At 48.3% G+C, this 24,883-nt stretch overlaps 1 protein-coding gene across 2 annotated transcripts; it reads left to right on the forward strand.

Moving 5' to 3' along the window:
• The first annotated feature begins 5,476 nt into the window (after nt 1-5,476).
• On the forward strand, nt 5,477-20,903 carry adck2 (aarF domain containing kinase 2). Of its 2 annotated transcripts, XM_056282225.1 has the most exons (8): nt 5,477-6,602; nt 7,882-8,028; nt 13,718-13,846; nt 14,767-14,862; nt 15,377-15,655; nt 16,680-16,808; nt 18,039-18,092; nt 20,439-20,903. In XM_056282225.1, exons 1-8 carry the CDS (start codon nt 5,733-5,735, stop codon nt 20,577-20,579), a joined length of 1,845 nt encoding a protein of 614 aa, XP_056138200.1. In that variant the 5' UTR covers nt 5,477-5,732; the 3' UTR covers nt 20,580-20,903. The 2 variants fall into 2 exon arrangements, with proteins under 2 accessions (XP_056138200.1, XP_056138201.1); XM_056282226.1 differs by lacking the exon at nt 16,680-16,808.
• Nucleotides 20,904-24,883: the final 3,980 nt, after the last annotated feature.

The raw sequence follows: 24,883 nt of genomic DNA on the forward strand, positions 1-24,883 counted from the left end.
ACGTTATATAAAACACAGTACTCTGACATGAATGTACACGCTATATAAAACACAGTACTCTGACATGTACTATATACATGCTATATAAAACACAGTACTCTGACGTGCATGTACACGCTATATAAAACATAGTACTCTGACATGAATGTACACGCTATATAAAACACAGTACTCTGACATGCATGTACACGCTATATAAAACACAGTACTCTGACATGAATGTACACGCTATATAAAACACAGTACTCTGACATGCATGTACACGCTATAGAAAACACAGTACTCTGACATGAATGTACACGCTATATAAAACACAGTACTCACAATAAGCTTAACGTTATCTGCTCCGTATTAACGTCACAACCTTGAGAATTTACTTGCGTGTGACATCACGACGTCTCTGCTAACTTCAGCTAGCTTAAGCTAGCTGAAGTTAGCCATCGGCTAGCATTGGCAGGAGTTAGCCAAAATTAAATACACGTTTCAACCTCGGGTTTCATCATAACGGCATGTTTGTCTTTTAAAATTGGGTCAGTACACGTTGTTTGTGAGGGGAACTTACGAACCTGTGAGTGGTGGTGAACAGAGCAGGGAGGATTCGTCCCGCTGCCTTCAGAAGTTCTGAGCGCCGCGTCACCGCAGTCACGTGCCAGCGGGCCGCCGCCGGTACCACCGGCATGGGGAGGAGGGGGGGTTGTTGTTGTTAATAACTAATATTATATATGTTTATGCATATATCTAGTAGTGGATGTTCTTGTTTATGGGGAGGGGCTTTTTCACCTCCCCCTCACTTTGGGGGGGGGGGCTTGTCCCCCCCGGTTCCGACGCCCTTGCCTGTAGGCCTCAACTTCCTCCTGTGTCCAGTTTAGAGGCTGGAAAATTCCTGTTTATCCCAGAGTCACGCGAACTAGAAGTGAGGTCACTTCAGTCAACTGTGAGCCGAGTCGAGGAACTTCAGCCAGCGGCTCGCAGAGGAGACTACTGGTCTGGAAGGAGCTGCCGTAAACTGTGAAGACGAGCTGCCGTAAACTGTGGTGACGAGCTGTTGTAAACTGTGAGGACGCCCGCAGCAGTCTGCTGAGGCGAGTGTGTAGATCCAAGCAACCCAAAACCCATAAAGAACCCAAACCCCATGAAGAACCCCAAACCCCATAAAGAACCCAAACCCCATAAAGAACCCCGAACCCCATAAAGAACCCAAACCCCATAAAGAACCCAAAACCCACAAAGAACCCAAACCCCATAAAGAACCCCAAACCCATAAAGAACGCAAACCCCATAAAGAACCCCAAACCCCATAAAGAACCCAAAACCCATAAAGAACCCCAAACCCATAAAGAACCCAAACCCCATAAAGAACCCAAACCCATAAAGAACCCCAAACCCATAAAGAACCCAAAACCCATAAAGAACACCAAACCCATAAAGAACCCAAACCCATAAAGAACCCAAAACCCATACAGAATATGTAACGACCATGGATGTGTAGACTCGCTCGCCCTTGGCTAACGGGTTGGACCCTTTAGTCGCCTGGCTAACGTGGTCGCCCGTGGTGCGGGAGACCACGTTAGCCAGGCGACTAAAGGGTCCAACCCGTTAGCCAAGGGCGAGCGAGTCTACACGCCCATGGTCGTTACAGAAAGAATGCTGGAAATCTTCTCTCGCGGGTTTACGAATTTATTATGGATCTACTTTACTATTTACTGCTTTTATTTGCCATGACAACTTTATTTATTAAGACTGTTCCCTCCTTTGACCACTACCTTCGTTTTGCCTGCGCTTTCACCTCATGTAAAACGCATTTGCAGTAAGAAATGTGCTGTATGAATAAAGTTTGATTGATTGATTGATTGATTGATTGATTGATTGATTGATTGACGGCAAAATACTCTACTTTCACCCTTAAAATCAACTCAATCCATGATATTCAATGTCAGCTAGAGCTCAACAGTAAAAGTGTGGAGGATCTATTTCAGCCGTACCGACGAGCTTGTAGCGCCATCTTGCGTCACTACAGCGCCACTTCGTCGGCTCCGGTAATATTCCCCATTTCCCCCAAAGCACAAGGGGGTGAGTTCCACCACGCTGCCTCTCGGGTGGAGGAATCCTGCGTTGGAGCGGACGTTCTGCCTCCACTTACTTCTAATGTCCGAGGTTCATCCCGGCTCGTGGAGGATTTCGGAAACCAACCGCACGTGCCCGTCGCATTCAGCCCACGTGCGCCCCTCCGTCGGTCTGCGGAGTTTATTCGCACGCGGGTGTTGCAGATTATGGTTAGAGATAAAACCTCCCGTCCGGTCTCTGTGCAGAAACGGGATTTGGTTCAATCCAGCTCACTTGAAGACTTTTGTGGCCTTTTCTTTAACTTTCGTACTTTACAGCAGCCATCGCCACGTTAGAATCAATAAGATAAGACGCATGCAGCAAGGAAACGATAATATAACATCCGTCCAACCGTCCATCCATCCATCCATCAGTCCATCCATCATCTTAACCGCCTATGCTGCTCTGAGGGCCGCGGGGATGCTGGAGCCTATCCCAGCAGTCATCTATCTATCTATATCTATATATATATCTATATATATATCTATATCTATATATATATATACACACACAACAGTAAGTAGATAAACTGATGAATAAAACGGGAAAATAAAAAAGATAAATCAAAACAAGAAAAATGAATTGATTTAAATTTCTTACAGTATTTCTTCTTCTTCTTCTTCTTCTTCTTCTTCTTCTCTACAGAATCAGAAATGTTTCTTGGCCATGTAGCTTTGCACATACATGGAACTTCACTCTGGCTTCGTGGCTCTCTCAGTGTACTTAACATAGAATAACAACACTACAACACAACAATCCTCAGATATACACACAAGGAGGGACTTATACAGGTGGAATAAGAGGTGGTAAAGTGCAATGGTGCAGAGAATATATCAGAGATGCTGAAATTATTCTTCTTCCTCTTCCGGGGTCACAGCGGCTCATCCGTTTCCATCTTCTTCCTGTCCTCTGCATCTTCCTCTGTCACACCAGCCACCTGCATGTCCTCCCTCACCACATCCATAAACCTCCTCTTTGGCCTTCCTCTTCTCCTCTTCCCTGGCAGCTCCATATTCAGCATCCTTCTCCCAGTATACCCAGCCTGTCTCCTCCACACATGTCCAAACCATCTCCATCTTGTCTCTCTTGCTTTGTCTCCACACCGTCCAACCTGAGCTGTCCCTCTAATATACTCATTCCTAATCCTGTCCTTCTTCATCACTCCCAGTGAAAACCTTATCATCTTCATCTCTGCCACCTCCAGCTCCACCTCCTGTCTTTTCATCAGTGCCGCTGTCTCCAAACTATACAACATAGCTGGTCTCACTACCGTCTTGTAAACCTTCCCTTTAACTCTTGCTGGTTCCCTTCTGTCACAAATCACTCCTGACACTCTTCTCCACCCACTCCACCCTCTCTTCTTCACCTCTCTTCTGCACTCCCCATTACTTCGGACAGTTGACCCCAAGTATTTAAACTCATAGGCCTTCATCACCTCTACTCCTTGCATCCTCACCATTCTGTTGTCCCCCCTCTCATTCACGCATACGTATTCCATCTTGCTCCTACTGACTTTCATTCCTCTTCTCTCCAGTGCATACCTCCACCTCTCCAGGCTCTCCTCCACCTGCTCCCTACTCTCACTACAGATCACAATGTCATCCATGAACATCATCGTCCACGGAGACTCCAGCCTGATCTCATCCGTCAACCTGTCCATCACCATTGCAAACAAGAAAGGGCTCAGAGCCGATCCTTGATGTAATCCCACCTCCACCTTGACCCCATCTGTCACTCCAACCACACACCTCACCACTGTCACACTTCCCTCATACATATCCTGCACCACTCCTACATACTTCTCTGCAACTCCTGACTTCCTCATACAATACCACACCTCCTCTCTCGGCACCCTGTCCTATGCTTTCTCTAAATCCACAACGTAACTCCTTCTGGCCTTCTCTATACTTCTCCATCAACATTCTCAAAGCAAACACCACATCTGTGGTGCTCTTTCATGGCATGAAACCATACTGCTGCTGCTGATCATCACCGCTCCTCTTCAGAACCAGAATCATGCTTATTGGCCATGTAGGTTTGCACATACATGGAATGTGACTCCGGTTTCGTGGCTCTCTCAGTGTCCTTAACAGAATAACAACACTACAACACAACAATCTTCAGATACATACACAAGAATTGACTACAGGTGAAATAAGAGGTGATAAGGTGCAATGGTGCAGAGAATATTTCAGAGATGCTGAAATAGATGTTAGCAGGTTACTTATACACATGCCTGAGGTAGATGTACATGACAGAGTGTACCAGTATACGTACAATGTACAGTACAGTATATACAACATGTACAGTACATTATATACAACACGGTTGGATTTATTTGACAATGTTAAGCGCTCACTTGAATGACAGCCCGCAGAGAGAAACTGTTTAATCTCTGGTTGTGTTGGGGTACAGTGCTCTGTAGCGCCTACCAGAGGGGAGGAGCTGGGACAGGTTGTGACCAGGGTGTGATGGGTCTGCAGTGATGTTGCCTGCCCGTTTCCTGACTCTGGAGATATACAAGTCCTGAATGGAGGGCAGGTGGGCACCAACGCTTTTCTCTGCAGACCTAAGTGTCCATTGCAGTCTGTCCCTGTCCTGTTTGGTGGCCGATCCTAACCAGACAGTGATGGATGCGCAGAGGACAGACTGGATTATTGCGGTGTAGGACTGAATCGGCAGTTCCTGAGGCAGGTTGAACTTCCCGAGCCGGAGCAGCAAGTACATCCCCTGCTGGGCCTTTTTGCTGGCTGTAGTAACCTAGCTTACCCTAGCTCCCGCCACTCTTTCCCATGCATCTTCATGCTGTGGCTGACCACCTTTATACCTCTGCAGCTGCTGCAGCTCTGCACGTCACCCCTCCTCTTGAACATCGGTACCACTGTGCCGCTTTTATTCATCACCGGTCTCATCATCGTTTTTCTTAAAGAGTCACAATTTGTCCTCAGTCACGGATATCCAGAGCCAGATTGTTCAAGTCCTTAAGAAACGTGATATATATATATACATATATATATATATGTATATATATATATATTATGAATAAGTTGGATTTACTTGCGAGTTCGCCTGACTTCATTAAAATGTCCTTTCCCATTTCAAACGCGTCTCCTCATCTCGGGGCCACGTGTCTCTTTAAGCGCATGACGCAGGCCGAGCGGGGTGACGTCACCCGGAAGCGAACCAGGCGGCCAGTGTTTCTCAATGAAGACGCCCGCTCGCCGGTTAGTGACCGTCGGGTAAATGACGAGAGGATGTCGCGACGTGTCCTCTGTTGCGGTTGGTGATGAATAAGCAAGTGCAGTACAAGAATGCATACGGAGAGAATTGGGGGGTGGGGGTGGGGGGTTTAAGATGACGTAGCCTCGCGTAAACGGTTACATTTCTGCTGCAACGCTTGCGTCGCAGTACCACGCGCGCCCTGCCAATGTGCTGGCGACAACTCGTGTATGTGTCATAATAATCATAATCATACAGTAGTTCTAGTCCGGAGGCGGCTTTGGGCTTTTTATGAAGCAGATCCTCCGCACAAGCCATGACTTGGCACAGAACAGGTCGGCCGACCCCAAGACGAGCTTCTTTATTCGGATGAACTCACCTGGACCGAGTCGTGACCCCTGACGTTGGCCATGGCTGTGTTCGGTGCAAGAGCGATCATTCTGAATCTGAGGCGTTCTGCTGGGAAAGCGGGGGTCTTCACCAAAACCGCCTTCCGTCCCCACTCCAGGGCGCGTCTCCATGGAGAGGGACCGCTTTTCACTCGGGTGCCGAAAGTGACGCTGCTGTTCTGGAGCGCGGTCGGCGTCGACAGCTGCGCGGCCACACGCCAGGAAACCGGCCTGTCGCCCCTGATCTCGGACAGGAAGTCCGTCGCCAAAGTCCGGGTGCACAGACTCGTCTTTCTCCTGCGCCTGAGCCTTCGCGCTTTGGTGCTGCTCCTCAAATTTGGCCCGCTCCTCCTCCTCTCCCCCCTGACGGTGGTCTCCTCGCGCTTTGCCTCGCGCTGGCTGGATGCTCTGCTGTGGGTCACCGAGACCTCTGGCCCGACTTTCATCAAGCTGGGCCAGTGGGCCAGCACCAGGAGAGACGTCTTCTCCCAGGACTTCTGCGATCGCTTTTCCAGGCTCCACGTCAGGGTACGCTCCCACTCCTGGACCCACACCAAACAGTGTCTCAGCCGGGCTTTCGGCGACAGCTGGAGGTCGTGGTTTGTGTTTGAAGGCAAAGAGCCAGTGGGTTCCGGATGCGTTGCCCAGGTGTACCGAGGCTGGGTCAGGGTGGACAGTGTGGACGACTTGGCTTTCCAGACACTGGTGGAAGAGATGGAAAGAGAGGACCCGATGGAGGCCTGGGAGATCCCTGGTCTGGGAGGCATAGCCAGCTCCCTGTGGGGGATCTGGAAGAGTAAAGGTGAGGAGGAAACGCATGAGAGGAGTCACTCGGAGCGCCAGCATGAGAACCACGCAGAGAAGGAGCATTTGATACCCGTGGCTATCAAGGTGAGAAACCCAGTTATAGATATAAAGACGTGTGTGTGTGTGAACTTGTGGGGTGGCAGTAGCTCAGGAGGTAGAGCAGGTCATCTGGAAACTGGAGGGTTGCTGGTTCGATCCTCAGCGCCTCCTGGCAAAGATGTGGAGGTGTCCCTGCCCTGGGTGCTAGTGGAGGTGTCCCTGCCCTGGGTGCTAGTGCAGGTGCCCCTGTTGTAGCTAGAAAACCCCTATGGAACATGCAGTCCATTTACTCCCCATTGAGAACAATTTCAAAAAGGTGGACCTGTCCAAAAAGTGGGCAGTCCAGTCAGTCAGGGGTTCAGCACTATAATCCATCATGATCCGTCACTGTGAAGGATGGGGTTGTCATAGTCAGTCTTTACCCATCATATTTGTTGCCATGTTTACCGATATTATGTTTTGCGTTGCATTTGTGAATGTGTCAGTTATAATGGCTAATGCTACAACAGGCCTCACTAGGGTTGTGCTTAGCAAAAATGTAAAAAGTTAGGGCAAAATGTAAATTGGCCCTAGGAGGGACACATTTATGAGCACAGATGTGTCACATGAAAGGTTACAACTAGTCGCTGCCTGGTGACTTTTGATTTTCATTTGTAAATTTTGCCCTGTGATATTCATTCCACTTTCCCTCGACGTGTCTGTACTGTAACGGAGAGGAATATAGTTCGGAGTTCTCTTGAAAAACCAACAAAGTCGAGTCCGTAATACCGATTTCATCAAAATGACGAATGCCATTTGTAATTATTCATCAATGCTTTTACAATTTCTTACATGATGGCCTTGCTCGTTTAACATGACCCCCGGGTCCAAACACAGTTTTGGAGACTGATCCAAAGAGGTATATTGTTAAGATGTAATGCAACACACTTGTAATCAGATGTGGCGGAGGGGAACAGTAGTTTGTGTTCAGGAAGTCGCATCATAATGAAACACCTCACGATGCAGTTGCACAACACGAACGCCAGTATTGGCTGTTTTCATGGCAGTCATTTTTAGTGTAAGATTTATGGCCTTGTCTCTACCATCACTGTATCTTCACCATTTTGAAATGTTAATACTTTACCACGTAGTCCTCCTCAGCTCAGTCTGGAAAGCTGTGATTGGTCCGTCAGTAGTTTGTACAACTCCCCTATTTGAAGTCACTCAAAGTGAAGGAGGCCAGACCTTCCCTCAGCAATAAGGTCAATGTGGCCGACCGACAGCATGAGTCTGACTCCTGAGGCTCGAGTGGCCGATTTCAAGGTGTGTTTGTTTTGAGCCGTAGGTGCTCCACCCGGGCATCAGGAGACAGGTGGAAATAGACCTGCTGCTGATGAGAGCTGGCAGCTGGTTCCTGCACTGCCTGCCGGGCCTGAAATGGCTCAGTCTGCCGGAGATAGTGGAGGAGTTTGAGAAGCTCATGACCAAACAGGTAAAAACTGCAAAACAACATTTAGAATTTACGCTCTGTTCTTGGTTCTGTGAAGTATGGAAAAATATTTTCTCAATTTCCAGATCTGAGAGGGTATGGAAATAGACAGACAGAGAGACAGACAGACAGACTTTGTTGTCCCATTGGGAAATTTGCCTTGGACATCACAGTGTCTGCAGTATAAAAGCACAGCAAAACAACAGCAAGAAACAACAAATACATTCATCCATCAGTTGCACATGCCCTTCTCCATCAGGAAAAATTGCACACATAATACAATATAGTATAACAGTGATCATCGACAAGAAGGACGGCGACGGTATACACATATTTCAGCCTAGGTGGTGTTAACGGCTTTAACGGACAGGGGGACAAGGGAATGTTTGAAACAGTGGTGCCTGCTTAGGGGAACCCTGTACTGTCTGCCTGACAGGTGCCTGTTTGGGGGAACCCTATACGGTCTGCCTGAGGGGACGAGCTGATACTCAGAGTGGAGGGCATGAATTGGGTCTGAGATGATTTTTTATTTTTTTTTGGGCCCATCTGATTATGGTTTGTTGAAAAATAGCCCGAGGACTGGGATGTTTATGGACTCCCATAATTTTCATGGCTGTGTCTGTATAAGTCAGGTGATCTGGGCCTTTGACTGTATTGTCAGGTTACCAAACTATGCAGAGATACCATAGCACAAGATGCTGTCCAGTACTGCATGGTTGAATAGAAGCTGCACCTCCTGGTTCATACCAAAGGTTCCGAGTCTTCTCAGGAAGTGCAGCCTCTGCTGCACCCTGGAGCAGTCATCTTCCACATGGACCTTTCACACCATTTTGTTATCCATGTGGATGTCCAGGTACCTGTAGGAGTCCACCTGTGCTATGGTATGGTCATGAATGACCACCGGTGAATGATCATCAAGAGACTTGGGATCAAACATCATCTCCTCTGTTTTTTGTTTGAAGATGAGATGATGTTGGTCACACCACTGTACAAATTTCTGGATGGTAGACTTATACACCTGGACATCAGAGTTAGTTGGTATAAGCCCCGGCATGGCAGTGTCATCAGAGAGTTTAGCGATACGCAAGTACTGATGGTCATGGGCTCAGACACGATTCTGTTCACTCCGACATGCTGGGTGCAGTTGGTAAGGAATGAATGGTACTATTGATGATGAATGGGTTGACATTGAACTGATTCAGTGTGTTAAGTAATATGTGGGGCAGCAAGGTGTTCAATGTGGAACTGAAATCAACAAACAGTAGTCTGGCATAGGCCTTGGGATTCTCCAGATGTTTAGTGACCATGTGCACTATGTAAAATTGATTGCATCATCGGTGCCTCTGTGGTGTTTGCAAATTGGTATGGGTCAGACTGTGGGCGTAGCTCAGACCACAGCTTGCTCACTGTAATTCTTTCCAAAGATTTCCTCACCGCAGGCGTCAAAGCATCCATCCATCCATCCATTATCCGAACTGCTTATCCTGCCACCAGTCTGAAATAATTATTTTCTTGAGGGCAGGATTTTTTGGGGGCAGGCGTGATGACTGCTTTTTTTCCCACATTGCTGGTACAATGTTAGAATGCACAGACCTCTGAAAGATGGGGCACCAGGCAGGTGTTAATTCCTCTGCACATATTTTCAATACAAATGCAGAAATGCCATCTGGTCCAGTGGCCTTGTTAACAGTGACCCCCTTTTTTTTTTAGAAATAGTCTCCACCTCTTTGGCGTCGATTAAGACCCCGTCAGTGGAAGTGCTTTCCAAAACACTGCTGCGTTCAGCCGAGAAGTCATGTGGATCAAATCTTTTGTAAGACCTGTTCAGTTGGTTTGCTGCGGATAGCTCATCTACAGCATGTAAAGGTTTCTTAGTGGGTTTTGTGATAGTCTTCACACGGTCCCATGATTTTCCAGCTTTCATGTTTTGTAGGTTTTCCCTAAAGTGTCACCTTATGCTGTTGTTTTGCCACCCTCAGTCTCTGGTTTAACTCCGATTGTACAGCTCTTAAATGTAGTTGGTCATTATTCTTGAATGCATGTTTTCTCCTTTATATAAAGTCCTTGACCTCCTTGGTAATGTAAGGCTTGCTATTTGGGAACATCTTTGTCTTTTTTGGGATCACAATATCAATGCAGAATTTAATGTAGACCACCGTGACCTCTCTAGCATAGTCTAGATTTTTTTTTCCCTCAGAGAACTTATCCCACCCTGTGCATAAAACAGATCCTTTCAATGTTTCAGCGCCATCATCTGTCCAAACATCGATAGATTTAGTTAACCAGAGGCTTGCTGCTCTTTTAAGAGCTGTTCTGAATGTGGGGATCAAACTGACAGTGTTATGCTCAGAATTAGCATTGAAACCAAAACCCATCTCAATCTCGCCTCTCTTGCTTTGTCTCCAAACCGTCCAACCTGAGCTGTCCCTCTAATATACTCGTTCCTAATCCTGTCCTTCTTCATCACTCCCAATGAAAATCTTATCATCTTCAACTCTGCCACCTCCAGCTCCCCCTCCTGTCTTTTCATCAGTGCCACTGTCTCCAAACCATACAACATAGCTGGTCTCACTACCATCTTGTAAACCTTCCCTTTAACTCTTGCTGGTACCCTTCTGTCACAAATCACTCCTGACACTCTTCTCCACCCACTCCACCCTGCTTGCACTCTCTTCTTCACCTCTCTTCTGCACTCCCCGTTACTTTGGACAGTTGACCCCAAGTATTTAAACTCATACACCTTCATCAACTCCACTCCTTGCATCCTCACCATTCCGCTGTCCTCCCTCTCGTTCAGGTATACGTATTCCATCTTGCTCCTACTGACTTTCATACCTCTTCTCTTCAGTGCATACCTCCATCTCTCCAGGCTCTCCTCAACCTGCTCCCTACTCTCGCTACAGATCACAATGTCATCCGCAAACACCGTAGTCCACGGAGACTCCTGCCTGATCTCGTCCGTCAACCTGTCCATCACCATTGCAAACAAGAAAGGGCTCAGTGCTGATCTTTGATGTAATCCCACCTCCACCTTGAACCCATCTGTCACTCCAACCGCACACCTCACCACTGTCACACTGCCCTCATACATATCCTGCACCACTCCTACATACTTCTCTGCCAAGTCCTGACTTCCTCTTACAATACCACACCTCCTCTCTCGGCACCCTGTCATATGTTTTATCTAAATCCACAAAGACACAATGTACCTCCTTCTGGCCTCCTCTATACTTCTCCATCAACATTCTCAAAGCAAACATCACATCTGTGGTGCTCTTTCATGGCATGAAACCATACTGCTGCTCACTGATCATCACCTCTCCTCCTCTTAACCTAGCTTCTATTACTCTTTCCCATATCTTCATGCTGTGGCTGATCAACTTTATACCTCTGTAGCTGCTACAGTTCTGCACATCACCCTTATTAATGTACACTCCAGTCCTCAGGCATCCTCTCATTGTACAATACTGTGTTAAACAATCAAGTTAAAACTCCACTGCCATCCTAAACATCTCCATGCCTCCACAGGTATGTCATCTGGACCAACCGCCTTTCTCCTTTTCATCCTCTTCATAGCTGCCCTCACTTCCTCCTTGCTAATCCACTGCACTTCCCTACATCCTCCAACCTTCTCTCTCCCTTTCATTTTCTTCATTCATCAACCCCTCAAAGTACTCCTTCCACCTTCTTAATACACTCTCCTCGCTTGTCAGCACATTTCCATCTCTATCCTTCATCACCCTAACCTGCTGCACGTCCTTCCCAACTCGGCCCTTCTGTCTAGCCATTCTGTACAAGTCCTTTCCTCCTTCCTTAGTGTCCAACCTCTCATACAACTTGCCGTATGCCTTTGCCACCTCTGTTTGCCTTACGCCACATCTCTTTGTACTCCTGTCTACTTTCTTCATCTCTCTGACTATCCCACTTCTTCTTCACTAATCTCTTCCTCTGTATACTTTGCTGAACTTCCTCATTCCACCACCAAGTCTCCTTGTCTTCCTTCCTCTATCCTGATGACACACCAAGTACCTCCCTAGCTGTCTCCCTCACTATTTCTGCAGTGGTTGCCCAGCCATCTGGCAACTCTTAACTACTACCCAGTGCCTGTCTTAACTCCTCCCTGAACTCCACACAACAGTCTTCCTTCTTCAACGTCCGACATTTGATCCTTGGCTCTGCCTTCACTCTCTTCCTCTTCTTGATCTCCAAAGTCATCCTACAGACCACCATGCGATGCTGCCTAGCTCTTTTTTCCCCTGTCACCATGTTGCAGTCTCCAGTCCCTTTCAGATCGTGCCTCCTACACAAGATATAGTCCACCTGTGTGCACTTTCCTCCACTCTTATATGTCACCCTGTGTTCCTCCCTCTTGACCTACTGTTCCTTCAGAATTACCCCTTCCCCATTTCTTCTCCCATTTGCACCATGAGTAACCCACCTCCAATGCTCCTGGCCTTACTCCCCTTCCACCTGGTCTCTTGCACACACAGTATGCCCACCTTTCTTCTTTCCATCATATCAGCCAGCTCTCTCCCTTTACCAGTCATAGTGCCAACATTCAAATTTCTGACTCTCACCTCCACACTCCTACCCTTCCTCCTCTCCCACTGCCTCTGGACATGCCTTCCCCCTCTCCTTCTCCTTCCCCCAACAGTAGCATAGTTTCCACCGGCACCCTGCTGGCCAACAGTACTGGTGGTGGTCGTTGGTAACCCGGGCCCCGACCGCGCTCGACCAATCCAGTATGGAAATCTGATTTATGATCCACATATTTGATTTGGCAAAGGTTTTACGCCACATGCCCTCTCCGACACAACCCTCCCCATTTATCCGGGCTTGGGACCGGCACTAAGAATGCACTGGCTTGTGCATCCTCAGTGGCTGGGAAACCTGAAAAGGTTTCTTGTAAATGTACATTACCATTAATAAAGCACTCTTACAATTTCATGACTGAATCATTTGTCTTATAGTCCAGTAAGTGTAAGAGCACAGCACTTTCAACCGTCTTTATATATGTCAAGAGTAATAATGATAATGATGATGATTTTTATAAATAAAAATAAATTTGTAAAGCACTTCTCTTAACCAAGTGACAAAGAGCTGAAAATGGAAGAACACTGCAGCATTCATTAAACCCACATACAGCAAAACTGGCACTACAGGCAATTTTGAAAGAACAAGTACTGTATCTCCAAGTCTGGAATTTTAAGACTGAAAACGGGCGACTGATTCTCAGACGCTGGAAGCAAACATAAAACACCTACTTTCAGAATGTGGGTAGAATCAGTTCTACCAAGTGCCTCTCATGAAAAACTGTCTGCAAAATTAACGGGAGTGAATGAACGTATGGAAACATGGGAAAGCTTTTATTTGAACGTCACCTCAGAGGAAGAGCTTGCTTTGCATTCTAGTGCTTTGCTTTAAGGGCCGTCAAGCAGACGCTGAAGGACTCGGGTGGTGTGGGATCAGTCACCGGGTTGCTGTTAGCCAAAAGGACAAATCCTGTGTTAAATGTGGTACAGTTGTTGAACAAAGACTGATATGAATGTAGCAATAATCACATTCACAACCTGTGAAAAAAGCGATTAATGACAAAATTGCATCGGTAGCATTGTCCCTCAGAGGAAAAGAGCTGCTAAACCAAAGATCATGTGTTCACCTGTCTCACCTAAACAAGCTAGACCTCTTTCAGATCGATCTTCGCTTCGAGGCCAGGAACATCGAACGTTTTCGGGAGAATTTCAAGGATGTGGATTTCGTCAAATTCCCAACTCCACTAAGACCATTCATCACCAGGACCATCCTAGTGGAGACCTTTGAGGTGAGGAGGGGTAGATGTTGACCAGGTCTGGTAGCAGTACTGACAAACACACAGCGGGGACAGACACTTTGAGAATAAACGAGTGAATAACGTCATTGTTGTGGATCCCTGCCAACTTGTATTTGCAGTTAATTCTAAGCATTAGTTTTACTCTGCATGGGATGATGGGGTTTTTCTCCACCCCAATTGTACCTGGCCAATCACAAAGCTCTCTGAGCCATCCCGGTCGCTGCTCCACCCCCTCTGCCGATCCGGGGAGGGCTGCAGACTACCACATGCCGCCTCCCATACATGTGGAGTCGCCAGCCGCTTCTTTTCACCTGACAGTGAGGAGTTTCGCCAGGGGGACGGGGGAGGGGGGAATAGCGTGATCCTCCCCTGCGCTACGTCCCCCTGGTGAAACTCCTCACTGTCAGGTGAAAAGAAGCGGCTGGCGACTCCACGTGTATGGGAGGCGGCATGTGGTAGTCTGCAGCCCTCCGCGGATCGGCAGAGGGGGTGGAGCAGAGACCGGGATGGCTCGGAAGAGTGGGGTAATTGACCAGGTACAACTGGGGAGAAAAATGGGGGTGGGGGGGGGGGGGCGGTGATTGTGTGTAATGGCCAGATAATGTTAGCCTATTAGCTGCACTAATCATGTATTTAGTTGTGTTAACATGATCTACCAACTGGGTTTTCAGCTTGTGTTTAAGTAGTTTATAAAGAGTACATTCGTTTACCATTGATTTGTGTTGATCCACTGGCGGCTCAACACACCTCATCACACGTGTGACTGCTGTTATGGGTTCTGACCAGGAGGGGGGGTTATTGTGGCAAGGTATCACATGGACCTTTAAAGCGAGACTCTAAGTCGCTCCTCCCTCTCCGGTAGTAGTTTCCTTCGATAGGAGCATCACCTGTAGTGTCTGTTCCGCTTCCAGGAGAGCGAGCCCATATCCCACTACCTGAGCTCCGAGGTGCCGGAGGAGGTGAAACGGAGAATAGCCCGGATGGGGGTGGAAACCCTGCTGAAGATGGTGAGATACGTAGTCTGTTCATCTGCTTGTTTAAGCTCAGCTGTTCTGTCAACCCCCTGTGGGGGGGGGGGGGGTCACACGTCTTAAGGTCCATACCGAGCTTATCAGGCTGTTCCTGTGTTAATGTGTAAGAATATTGTGTTTTCTGCTGATTTTTTCCTCTCCCATTTATTCATTTATCTATTTTTTCTTTTTATTTCGTGGAAGGGGAGTCCGATTGGTTTCCGGGTCCGTTCCCACTCAGTGTGACGGATGAAGTTCTGTTGTGTTTTTGGGGTTTTTTTTTGTTGCTTTGTAGTTTTTGAGGAGATTTCACTTCTGTTAAGTTTGTGTACAGGGATGTGTTTCCACATACCCAACTGTCTTATTTGTTTTTTATGGAATTTCTTCTCCATCTTTTATCATTCTTACCTTGTCAACATCCATCCATCCCATTATCCATCCTTCATCCAACTATCTATACTTCCTTCATCCATCCATCCATCCATCCATCCATCCGTCTCTGCTGTGAAAGGTGTTCGTGGATAACTTCGTCCATGGGGACCTCCACCCGGGGAACATCCTGGTCCAGTGTCGGGGGGTCAGGGACAGTTCCGGTGGGAGCAGTGGTACCTTCGGGGGACCCCAGGGCAAGGCCACGCTCACCGACCTGTGGGACACGGTGGTAGTCAGTATCCGGCCGGACCCGGCTCCTCTCCAGCTGGTGCTGCTGGACGCAGGCATTGTAGCCCAGCTCAGCGACCGCGACCTCGCCAACTTCAAGGCCGTCTTTACCGCCGTGGTGCAGCGGCAGGTGAGAGGGGAGGGGTTTGTTTGTTAGACAAGTGTTTGGTTTCAACGAGGTTCAGCTGTTTTCGATGTTCTGGAGGGCGTTTACACCCTAACCACACCCTTTTCAGGGGCAGCCTACAGTCTTTTAGGAAAGAGGGTTTAATCAGTATTCATCAGTTTCAGAGGGTGTCAGGGTAGCATAGCGGACTATTCCATAGCCTACCAGCGCGGGGATCGCCAGTTCGAATCCCCGTGTTACCTTTGGTTTGGTCGGGCGTCCCTACAGACACAATTGGCTGAGTCTGTGGGTGGGAAGCCGGATGTGGGTGTGTGTTCCGATAGCTGGACTAGCGCCTCCTCTGGTTGGTTGGGGCACCTGATCCTCCCATGTGCTACGTCCCCCTGGTGAAACTCCTCACTGTCAGGTGAAAAGAAGCGGCTGGTGACTCTACATGGATGGGAGGAGGCATGTGGTAGTCTGCAACCCTCCCCGGATCGGCAGAGGGGGTGGAGCAGAGACCGGGACAGCTCAAATAAGTGGGGTAATTGGCCGGATACAATGGGGAGGAAAAAGGGGCAACCCCCCCCAAAAAAAATCCGTTTCAGGTTGTCATGTGACAGACCCCTGGGGGAGAGGGGGGAGGAAATCACACGTTTCCATATCAACAGGGAAAAGCTGTGCCTCGCTCTTCAGATGGTCCACTCCTGATTGGAGGACCCTGAGCAGTTTAATGGATTTCTCTCAGTCAATATAGGACTTGAGTTTTTCAGTCAATTTTTCCAATCGCGGTGAACTGGAAACCGGTTTCATATATAACATGTAAAGAAAAAGGGTGGAGAAGGAAGGCTGCATCATTACCGTGTGAACTGCAGCTTCGTTTCAAGGTTCAAATGGATTGAACTCAAAGTAAATTGATCCTGGCCCCGGAGAAAGAACTGCCGCTGTGATGTAATGATGGGGGAAAGTGAATGTAGCTGAATCATGTCATCACCACCGTCTGTGTTATGGTCCGTCACCTACTCTAACCTCGTCTGTGGGTCCCCAGGGTGAGCGGGTGGCCGAGCTGATCCTGCACCACGCCAGAGCTAACGAGTGCCGAGACGTCCCGCGCTTTAAGAGGGAGATGGCACAGCTGGTGGACCAAGCCCTCAGCAACACCCTCTCCCTTGGAAAGGTATGGGAGATGAATGGAGAGGTGGGCGGAATAATACCTGGAGACGGATGGGGGGGGGGGGGTCCTTGGCTCCAGGAAGAAAAATCCCATTCATTTTTCCCATAGACATGACTGGCCATTCTAGCATTGTTGGTGGCATGGTGGCGCAGTGGTTAGCACTGTTGCCTCACAGCAAGAAGGTCCTGGGTTTGAATGCCGGGGTAGTCCAACCTTGGGGGTCATCCAAGGTCATCCTCTGTGTGGCGTTTGCATGTTCTCCCCGTGTCTAGGGTGGGTTTCCTCCGGGGGCTCCGGTTTCCTCCCACAGTCCAAAGACATATAGGTCAGGTGGATCGGCTGTACTAAATTGTCCCTAGGTGTGAATGTGTGTGTGTGTGAGCCCTGTGATGGACTGGCAGCCTGTCCAGGGTGTCTCCCTGCCTGCCGCCCAATGATGGCTGGGATAGGCTCCAGCATTCTCGTGACCCTGTGTGGGATAATCGGTTTGCATGATGGATGGAAATTGCAGCCTTTGTAATTGACGGCCATGAAAGAGCCCTATAGGACCACTTAATCATCCGGAAGACGCTGGTGCTTCTGGGTTGCGTATCATTGCGGTAATCATTAAAGATAAAATTTCCAGGGCGTCAGGATAGTCTAGCAGTCTATTCCGTTCCCTACCAATACGGGGATCGCTGGTTCAAATCCCTGTGTTGCCTCCAGCTTGGTCGGGCATCCCTGCAGACACAATTGGCCGTGTCTGCGGGTGGGAAGCCGGATACGGGTGTGTGTCCTGGTCGCTGCACTAGCGCCTCCTCTGGTCGGTCGGAGCGTCTGTTCAGGCAGGGGGGAGGGAGAAATGGGGGGAATAGCGTGATCCTCCCACGCGCTACATCCCCCTGGCGAAACTCCTCACTGTCAGGTGAAAAGAAGCGACTGGCGACTCCACATGTATGGGAGGAGGCATGTGGTAGTCTGCAGCCTTCCCCTCCCCAGGTCGGCAGAGGGGGTGGAGCAGCGACCGGGACGGCTCGGAAGAGTGGGGTAATTGGCCAGATACAATTGAGGCGAATAAGGGGAGGGGGAAGCTGAGCGGGAAACAGAACAAATGGAAACAAAGCAGAAAAGTGTCCCAGCATGACTCTGTCCAAAGCTAGCGGGGGTACACATGAGACAACAGACATGACCACTTGACCATCTCTGAACATAAAGACCGTTTTTGTAAAAGTAATTTTTTGCTTGTGTTTCTAGATCCAGGTGGCCGACTTGCTCTCTCGAGTCTTCGGCCTGCTCATCACACACAAGGTAAACTGTCAAACTATTTACAGCCAGTATTCACCAGGCTGTTGAGTCAGCAGCCTGGGGCTGACTGGGATCAGTAGCCATTGTTGTCTTGAAATGTTAGTCAAGTAACGTTATGAGACATCATATCTTAAAGGAGACATATTTTACCTGTCTTTGGCACTTTTATGTCATCTCCGGTGTCTGTGAAGCACGTTAATGAAACTTCTGACAGGAAAACAATCAAAATCAATCAATTTTCTATTATTTCTCAGCCTCTCTCCCCTGGAGAAGACGCACAATTCTTTTTTTGGTGGCTGTTTTTAAATGTACTACTCTGATTGGCTGCTAGACTGGGACTGACAGCCGAGTTGTCCAATGGGTTTGTGCAAACAGTAGCTCGAAGATAATTGGTTGGAGCATTCAAATGATCCCTGTTATGACATCACCAACAGCGCAGTACCAAAAAGTCTGTTAATATATCATGTGATGTTTTTGGAAAGGACAACAATATGTGACAGTATTTGACAATATGTCCTCATCCTCATTAGCAAAAGGTAACTCCTCCCACCCCGCTACTGAACCAGCATGTTCCTGCTTACTTCTGGACCTTGTGACAGCTAGCAAACTTTCACTGACGCGGCTAGCCCTAGCCTTATGAGACTGCTTGGCTGTCAACTCAGCAAGGATAGGGAGATCACAGCCTAACAGGGCAGTTCTCCAAATACCCCTACTGAAAGCAGGTAGTATTGACCTTCGACCTGGATCGCTACCTCAGCTATGGGGTATCCTACCTTGTCACCATGAATACAGAGAACATCTAGTGTCCCTCTACAAAATATGGCATCCCCAGGGAGATTATCCTGTCTGACTAGAGTGCGCTTGCCACTTGAATCCAGAAGAGCTACAGAGGGTTTGTCATCAATTACCACAGCTATTGTAAGCTCCCCCTGTTGGCATTCTGAGACTTCATCTCTCTTTAGCTCACTGACAGGTAACTGGGGAGAGAAAACACAGTTTTTACTAACATGTGCCTTAGGACACTGCCTTAAAATGACCTGTCTGACCACGAGTGACAAGCTGAGAGGGCTTTGTTTCTCGGTTCAAGTTTAGCTGAATTTGAGGGGGAGAAACTCTGTCTGATGTTTCTGACTCTAAACTCACCCCCCGCCCCCAACAGGCTTACCCGTTGCCGTGGGTGGTTGGGGCGGTACTCTTTTGATGGACAGCGAGCAGCCAGGAAGGTTTCAGCCAACTTTGCTGCTTCTTTGGAGGTCTTTGGGTTCTGCTCTTTAATCCAGGTGTGAAGCTCAGGATTCAGGACTTTAAGGAACTGCTCCATGATGATAGCATCACATATTTGCTCTTTTGTCTTGGCTTCAGGGACTATCCACTTGCCATACAAGTCTTTGAGGCAGACCTGCAGCTCTTTAGGTGTGTCCCCTTCTCCCGGCACACTGGAACGGAACCTCACTCGATAGGTCTCTGCATTAATTTCAAACTTCTGCAACACGGCACACTTTACTTTCTCATAGTTCATGGTGTCATCAATGTCCGTAGCTACATAGGCTGAACGGGCTTTAGCAGTTAACAATGGAGCCAGGTGAAGAGCCCACTCATCCTGAGGCCATTGACAGGCATGAGCAATTCTTTCAAAGATGATCAAGTAATGTTCAGTATCCTCGACTACATTGTAGGGCTGCATTTTGGGGCCTTTCCAGCCTGGAAACCTCACCAGACTGGAATGCGGTCCTCCATTAGCCAACTGTGATGAATCAGCCTCGGACATGTCTTGGGTTGGTGGGAGGTTAGGCTGTAGGCCCTGTAGAGGGGGCAGATGTGGCTGCTGAACCTTCCCTCTCTTGTTGGCTATCCTGTTGGACCTCGTGGTGGAGCTGGACAAACTGGTGCTGGATTCGCCTCCACCTGTCCTCCTGCTGCGTATGCTCCTGCTCTGCCTTGGCGTCGCGATCAACTTGCTGTTGCATCAGGTATCGCAGAAGACTCGACAGTTCAGCCACACGTTCTTGCTCCTGGGGGTGACTGCCTGGTGCCCCTTGCTGGTCACAGACGACCAGGACACATACCCACGTACGGCTTCCCACCCGCAGACACAGCCAATTGTGTCTGTAGGGACGTCCGGCCAAGCCGGTGGCAACACAGGGATTCGAACCCCGTGGGTGGATATATATACATAATTGAGAAGTCAATATGAGAAACCAGTGACACCAGCCTAAACTGATACTTTACGGCTTTTAGCACAGCAGCTTGACCAGTCTGTGTCATTTCTAGACAGCAGTTTGTTTTCTCTGGTTGGGAATGGGGTAAAATGTCCACATCAGTTGATCCTGTGGTTTGTTTTATTTTAAGGTAAAACTGGAGAGTAACTTTGCCTCCATCGTGTTCGCCATCATGGTGCTGGAGGGCCTGGGCAGGTCCCTGGACCCCGACTTGGACATCCTGGAGCTGGCCAAGCCCCTGCTGCTCAAGAACTGTGCCTCAGTACTCTGACAAACACACACACACTCCCCGAAAAACACTCACCGAGGTATGAAAACATACCCGTCCTGACTTCTGTTTCACCATTTGCCATGTTGACCCTGGGCAAACCCTGACGCTAGCTTAAATTATTTTTTAGAGTTTTGATGTTTTCGAGTTTTATTGGAAAATACCTGGAAATTTTAATAGCTTAGACAGACCTTTATTCTTTTAAATTAACGAGAAAGTGGATTGGACCGGGATCTTGAATTGGGCTCTGGACTGTCCAACCCAACAGGCCAGTGCACAGGGCCAAATTCAGGATCCAAACCCAACTTTTTAATAAATCATGAACATAACCCAAAAAAAGTTTCCCTTTTTTTTCCCTTTGAATTTCCCCCCTTTTCTCCCCAATTGTATCCAGCCAATTACCCCACTCTCCCGAGCCGTCCCGGTCGCTACTCCACCCCCTCTGCCGATTCGGGGAGGGCTGCAGACTACCACATCTCCTCCCATACATGTGGAGTCACCAGCCGCTTCTTTTCACCTGACAGTGAGGAGTTTCACCAGGGGGACGTAGCACGTGGGAGGATCCCGCTATCCCCCCCCCCGAACAGGCGCCCCGACCGACCAGAGGAGGCGCTAGTGCAGCCACCAGGACACATACCCACATTCGGCTTCCCACCTGCAGACGCGGCCAGTTGTGTCTGTAGGGACGCCCGACCAAGCCGGAGGTAACACGGGGATTCGAACCGGCGATCCCCGTGTTGGTAGGCAATGGAATAGACCGCTAACATGAATCTGATCAGATTAATGAAATAAACAGCCAGGGAAAGCACGTGAGAGGATCTGAGAGTCCCTCAGATGAAATCGGAACTGTGACATCTCAAAAAATACTAAATGATGCATGTGCACCGACAGAGAGACGCATTTAATACATGTGCGCACACACACACACTTATATAAATATAATGAGATGAGTGCACTTTGAAACAGATGCGTCAATAAATATGCCTACCTCCCTCCATCCCTGCGGGCCCGTTCAGTATTCCAGAGAGGAAGCAGTGTGGACGCCATAAATACCTCGTTGAACTTTGCGTTGAATAATTAGTCATTTCACATTCATCAATTTTACTTTTAAATCGTGTCATCGACTTTACGTGTGAACATTTCCCAGGGTGAACTCAACGTGTTTTCTCCTTGTCGGCCATTTTCTCAAGTCAGAGATGAGCCTAGTGCGTAGGAGCTACACTATATGGACAAAAGTGTTGGGACACACCTCTTAATCATTGAATTCAGGTGTTTCATTCAGACCCATTGCCACAGGTGTATAAAATCAAGCAGCTAGCCATGCAGGCTGCATTTACAAACGTGTGAAAGAATGGGTGGTTCTGAAGAGCTCAGTGGATTCAAGCGCGGTACTGTCATAGGATACCTCCTTTGCAATACGTCAGTTCATGAAATTCTTCCCTGCTAGATATTCCATGGTCAACTGTAAGGGGTTTTATTGAAAAGTGGAGGCGTTTAGGAACAACAGCAACTCAGCCACGACGTGACAGACCACATAAAGTCACACAGCGGGGTCAACGAGTGCTGAGGCGCATAGTGCGTAAAAGTCGCCAACACTCTGTTGACTCAATAACTGCAGAGTTCCAAACGTCCTCTGGCATTAACATCAGCACAAAAACTGTGCGCCGGGAGCTTCACGGAATGGGTTTCCATGGCCGAGCAGCTGCATGCAAGCCTTACATCACCAAGCACAATGCCAAGCGTCGGATGGAGTGGTGTAAAGCACGCTGCCACTGGACTCTGGAGCAGTGGAAACGTGTTCTGTGGAGTGACGAATCACGCTTCTCCGTCTGGCAGTCTGACGGACGAGTCTGGGTTTGGTGGATGCCAGGAGAACGTCACCTGCCTGACTGCATTGCGCCAACTGTGTAAAGTTTGGTGGAGGAGGGATAACGGTATGGGGTTGTTTTTCAGGTGTTTTGTCTAGACCCCTTGGTTCCAGGGAAATCTTAATGCTTCAGCATACCAAGACATTTTGGACAATTCTATGCTTCCAACTTTGTGGGAACGATTTGGGGAGGGCCCTTTTCTGTTCCAGCATGACTGTGCCCCAGTGCACAAAGCAAGGTCCATTAAGACGGTTGGATGAGTTTGGTGCGGAACTTGACTGGCCCGCACAGAGCCCTGACCTCAACCCCATCGAACACCTTTGGGATGAAGTAGAACGGAGATTGTGAGCCATGTCTTCTCGTCACAAATGCTCTTCTGGGTGAATGGGCAAAAATTCCCACTGACGCACTCCAAAATCTTGTGGAAAGCCTTCCCAGAAGAGTGGAAGCCGTTATAGCTACAAAGGGGGACGAACTCCATATTAATGCCTATGGATTTAGAATGGGACGTCATAAAAGCTCCCATAGGTGTAATGGCCAGGTGTCCCAATACTTTTGTCCATATTGTGGAGCATGTGTACTTCACTTCTGTCTTGTTGCAGGATCATGTCAGAGATGAGCCTAGTGAATAGGAGCTAACATGTGTACTTCACTTCTGTCTTGTTGCAGGATCATGTCAGAGATGAGCCTAGTGAATAGGAGCTAGCATGTGTACTTCACGTCTGTGTTTTGTTGCAGGATCCTGGGGGAATATTAGACAAATGCAGATGATGCAGGCAAATAAATATCATCAGAGACCATTTGTAGTGATGTAGTAATTTGGAAAAAAAAACTTCTGTAACAGTTTACTCAGACTTATGTTTTCACATTTTTAATCTCAGGACATCTTTTAGCTCCATGTTTTATCCCAGCTAGTTGGAGTCACGATAAGGTAGCATCTGTTCTTTAACCCTACAGCGGCATTTTACAGTTTTGACTAATGTACTCACAGCTGACCCATGTCTTTTTTTTCCATTGGAAATGCTGGGAACACTTTTGAGATTGAAAATATTAATAAATTAGTCACTGGTAACCATAACTCTCACATGAACTCTTTATTAACCTTTCTATAAGAAAGAAAACGTTTGTGTCGTATGGGTTTAATTATTCACAGAATAAATTGATTGTAAACTGAATCTAAAATTTATGGTGGGTTGCTCCCTCCGGGTTGGGGATGAGTTGTTGCCTCAAGTGAAGGAGTTCAAGTATCTCGGGGTCTTGTTCACGCGTGAGGGTAAGGTGGAGCAGGAGATTGACAGGCGGATTGGTGCAGCATCAGCAGTAATACAGACGTTGTACCGGACCGTTGTGGTGAAGAGGGAGCTGAGCCAGAAGGCAAAGCTCTCAATTTCCCAGTCAGTCTTCGTTCCAACCCTCACCTATGGTCACGAGCTTTGGGTAGTGACCGGAAGGATGAGATCGTGGACACAAGAAGCTGAAATGAGTTTCCTCCGTAGGGTGTCTGGGCTCAGCCTTAGAGATAGGGTGAGGAGATCGGACATCCGGGGGGAGCTCGGAGTAGAGCCGCTGCTCCTTCGTGTCGAAAGGAGCCAGTTGAGGTGGTCTGGGCATCTGATCAGGATGCCTCCTGGGCGCCTTCCTTTGGAGGTTTTCCGGGCACGTCCAACTGGGAGGAGACCCCGGGGTAGATCCAGAACTCGCTAGAGGGACTACATGTCCAGTCTGGCCTGGGAAGGCCTTGGGATCCCCCAGGAGGAGCTGGAGGGCGTTGCTGGGGAGAGGGACGTCTGGAGTGCCCTACTTAGCTTGCTGCCACCGTGACCCCACCCCGGAGAAGCGGCTGAAGATGATGATGATGAGGTGAGATGAGATGATTGGACCGCAGTTATTCAAATAGGACTTCATTTAAGGACAGGAATTCACAGAGTGGCACAGTTTGTGACTGGTTAGTGCGTGGCTATCACCGTCCAACCTTTTCAAGTGAAACTACTGAACACAGCTCTCTGGATATGGTTTTCTGCTGCGCGCCATTTTCCTTGTCCATCTGCTCTGTGCCAACCATCAGCTGTTTGGTGACTTAAAGTGACTATCGGCGATTTTAATTCAGAGCACTTTTTATAATATTTGGTCAAAGTCTTTCTACGTCCCGACAGCGAGCAAGCAAGTTAGATGTACTGAGAAACAGATCCGGTCTCTGTGGCCTGAGAAGATTTAAAGAGAGATGGAGCATTTACTGTGTGCCCACTTCTTATCAGCCAATCGGGAGAGTTCTTTGCAAGCCTCCATCTCCATTGGTCCCTACTTGCTGTCAATCAGTTTGTGTGGTCAAGAGGCTCTTAGGCAGAATTTTACCCCCCCCCTTTTACTTCGAATTGTACTTGGCTCCGCCCCCTCTGCCGATCCGGGGAGGGCTGCAGACTACCACACGCCTCCTCCCAT

The sequence above is a fragment of the Lampris incognitus genome, chromosome 6, assembly GCF_029633865.1.
Source record: "Lampris incognitus isolate fLamInc1 chromosome 6, fLamInc1.hap2, whole genome shotgun sequence".
In the NCBI taxonomy this organism is placed as follows: domain Eukaryota; kingdom Metazoa; phylum Chordata; class Actinopteri; order Lampriformes; family Lampridae; genus Lampris; species Lampris incognitus.

Coding starts and splice junctions, on each gene's coding strand:
- adck2 (XM_056282225.1), top strand. CDS start 5,733: ATGGCTGTGTTCGGTGCAAGAGCGATCATTCTGAATCTGAGGCGTTCT. Junction 16,809..18,038: donor ACACCCTCTCCCTTGGAAAG/GTATGGGAGATG, acceptor TTGTGTTTCTAG/ATCCAGGTGGCCGACTTGCT. Junction 18,093..20,438: donor GCCTGCTCATCACACACAAG/GTAAACTGTCAA, acceptor TTTTATTTTAAG/GTAAAACTGGAGAGTAACTT.